The following is a 2,741-nucleotide window of genomic DNA, read 5'->3' on the forward strand; positions in this document are numbered from 1 at the left end:
CGCGGCCCATTCGGTCTAAAATGGCGCATGATCAACATAACCCAGACGCTATCTTTAGATAGTGACTTGCACGGCAATTGGCTGTGAGTCGAAAAATTTAGACTGAGTGAAAAAGCATGATAGGTCGACCCAAATCTCGCGTCAGCCACCACGGCAGCAGTCCAACGTCTCGACAGGCCGAGATGATGCACGTCAGATACATAGCCGTTGTGCGGGGCTTGGGGCTGAGCGGCGCCACAGAGCCAGCCACTTCACGCAAGCTTGCATGCCCGCAACGCCAGAGACAGTGGCGGAGTTGTAGAAAGTGATAGAGATACCTTCATGTAAATCTTTTCTATCGTCTGACAGCAGGAGGGTAATAATAGAAGAGCGTACGTCATTTTGAGCTGCACTTGATTCTCATGCTGCCGTGCACGTACGCAGCTTAGTCGACTCCAGCTGTGTTGCTTGGGAATGTGTGCGAAGATGCAAGTGATCCATGAGGATGGCCTTGTGTAACACAAGGCGCAATTTGCGGTGAAGAGCTCAAGTGATGCAGGGAGGAACAGCATTATGTGCGTGATATACCTGGCGTGCATGAATTTTCTCGGCATTCGGGTAAGCTCCTCAAAGGTTGGCTCATTCACAGTCTGGGCATGTGTGTACCGGTTGAATCGTCATCCATTTCCCATTCGCTATGATATGGCGCCGTCCACTCTTTTTGGCGTGCGCAGAATGAAAAGTATGTCTAGGCGTCAAGGTCCAGAAAATGACAAGAGACATGCTAGTTGGAGCCAACGCCTTCGAACCACAAAAGACAAACAAACCCTTCCCAAATGCCGGCGTTGAGGAGACCCAGAGGAGAATAAGGATTTAAATGATGTGAGAAGGGTCTCCATCAACTGCAACGGCCGTCTTACATGCAGGCAGCACCATCAATGCCCTGGAAGTGGTTAGTGGATGAATGCAGCGGGGAATTGATATGCGGTGACTTACGATGACCTTGCCGTTCACCCACTCTCCGTCCTGGGAGGCGAGGAAGGCAACAACGCGAGCAATGTCGATGGGCTGGCCGACACGGTTGTGGGGAGACCAGGTAGCAGCGTACTCGTCGACCTGGTCGTTGCTGAGGCTGTCACCGTTGGGGATGTACTCCTTGCAGACAGCGTGGTACATGTCGGTCTTGATGCCACCGGGAGCAACGCAGTTGACGGTGATCTTCTTGTCGCCGGCATCGATGGCCATGCAGCGGACAAAGGTCTCAATGGCACCCTTGCTGCCGGAGTAGACGGCGTGCTTGGGGACACCCTTGGCCTGGCCGGTGATGGAGCCCATCAGGATGATGCGGCCGCCCTCGGACATGTGCTTGTAGGCCTCACGAGCGACGAAGAACTGGCCGCGGGTGTTGATGGACATGACGCGGTCATACTCCTCCTCGGTGACATCCTTCAGGTGACCGAAAGAGACAACGCCCGAGTTGGAGCAGCAGATGTCGACCTTGCCGTAGTGCTCGACGGCCTTGTCGAAGAGAGCGATGGTCTCGGAGACATTGGCAACGTTGGCCTTGACGGCGATGGCATCAGAGCCGCCCTCCTTGATCTGGGCGACGACCTTCTCAGCGGCCTCGGAGCTGTTGGCGTAGTTGACGACGACCTTGGCACCACGGCGGGCGAGCTCAAGGGCCATCTCCTTTCCAATACCACGGCCTGCAATGCTAGTGGTCAGGGGCGGGGGTATTAATGCAGGTGTCAGCACTACTTACCGGAGCCAGTGACGACGGCGACCTTGCCCTCCAAGCTCCAGCTGGGGATAGAGCTAGATTCGCCAACAGCCATTGTGATTGGATTGGTGGATATTTGGGAAAAGTGGTGGAAGTAGTTGAGTTGGAGAGATGAGAAGAGCTGAGATGATTGTTTGTTGTCTGGATGAGCTCATCTCTGGCACAGCTGAGGGCATCTATATAGTGATTTCGAGGTGGACGTCGGACCGGAATCTGGATGACAGAGGGTTCCCCGCGACGAGGCGGACCGGGATTTCGCCCCCATCCGGATGGTGTTTTCCCTCAAGCTATTGGGCTGAGAATAGAAGCGGAGGCTAGTGGAGCCTCGCCTCAGATTTTGGCGCAGGGGCTGGAGGTGAGAGGCTTCGGACACGCGGGGCCGAAGCTGGCTCGTTCAATCAGAATCGTCATCCAGGTGGCTATTGCGTCGGGGATTCGAGACTTGGAGACGAGTTGCAGCGCTCGGCCTGCAGTCGAGCATTTTTGCCCGAGAATTTCGGCCTTGACCAGAGCGCGAGCGCGAGCTGAGACGGTGTTTGTTGAGACGCGCTCGAGTGAGTGAGAGTAAGACTCCGGCGCGGGTCAGGGCAGGGCTGACAGCCGGCCCGGCAGATAAGCGAGCGATAAGCATCGGCGCGGAAAAACGCCCTCCGCGCGGGTGCAGCCCGAGGCCGCCCGGCTGCCTGCACCTGTTGACACGACGACTTGTTCGCTGCGTGATGACTCTCCAACCAGGCCTGTGTGGCCTGGAGTACTGACCGGCAGCAATCGCCAAGAGTGAGACGGACCCAGATAGCTGGCTGACGCCGCCCAGCGCCCCATCCCGTCGTGAACGTGCTGGTCTCTAAGCTACCAGTCGGGTATTTTTTGCTAATGTACAGACGACCACACGTACCACAGGTCCCGTGCAAGACACGCTGTGTCTGCGGCTCGTTCTACATGCTGCAACTCAACTCCGGTTGTCGGCGCCTGCAGCCAGAGG

At 56.5% G+C, this 2,741-nt stretch overlaps 1 protein-coding gene across 1 annotated transcript; it reads right to left on the reverse strand.

The window, feature by feature from the left end:
* Nucleotides 1–895: 895 nt before the first annotated feature.
* LTHEOB_7672 (uncharacterized protein) lies at nucleotides 896–1,814 on the reverse strand (the record flags this gene model as incomplete). Its single annotated transcript, XM_035517064.1, has 3 exons — nucleotides 896–922; nucleotides 976–1,685; nucleotides 1,742–1,814. The coding sequence occupies 3 exons, from the start codon at nucleotides 1,812–1,814 to the stop codon at nucleotides 896–898; spliced, it is 810 nt and encodes a 269-aa protein (XP_035371181.1).
* Nucleotides 1,815–2,741: the final 927 nt, after the last annotated feature.

This window comes from Lasiodiplodia theobromae (genome assembly GCF_012971845.1).
Source record: "Lasiodiplodia theobromae strain AM2As chromosome Unknown scaffold_23, whole genome shotgun sequence".
In the NCBI taxonomy this organism is placed as follows: domain Eukaryota; kingdom Fungi; phylum Ascomycota; class Dothideomycetes; order Botryosphaeriales; family Botryosphaeriaceae; genus Lasiodiplodia; species Lasiodiplodia theobromae.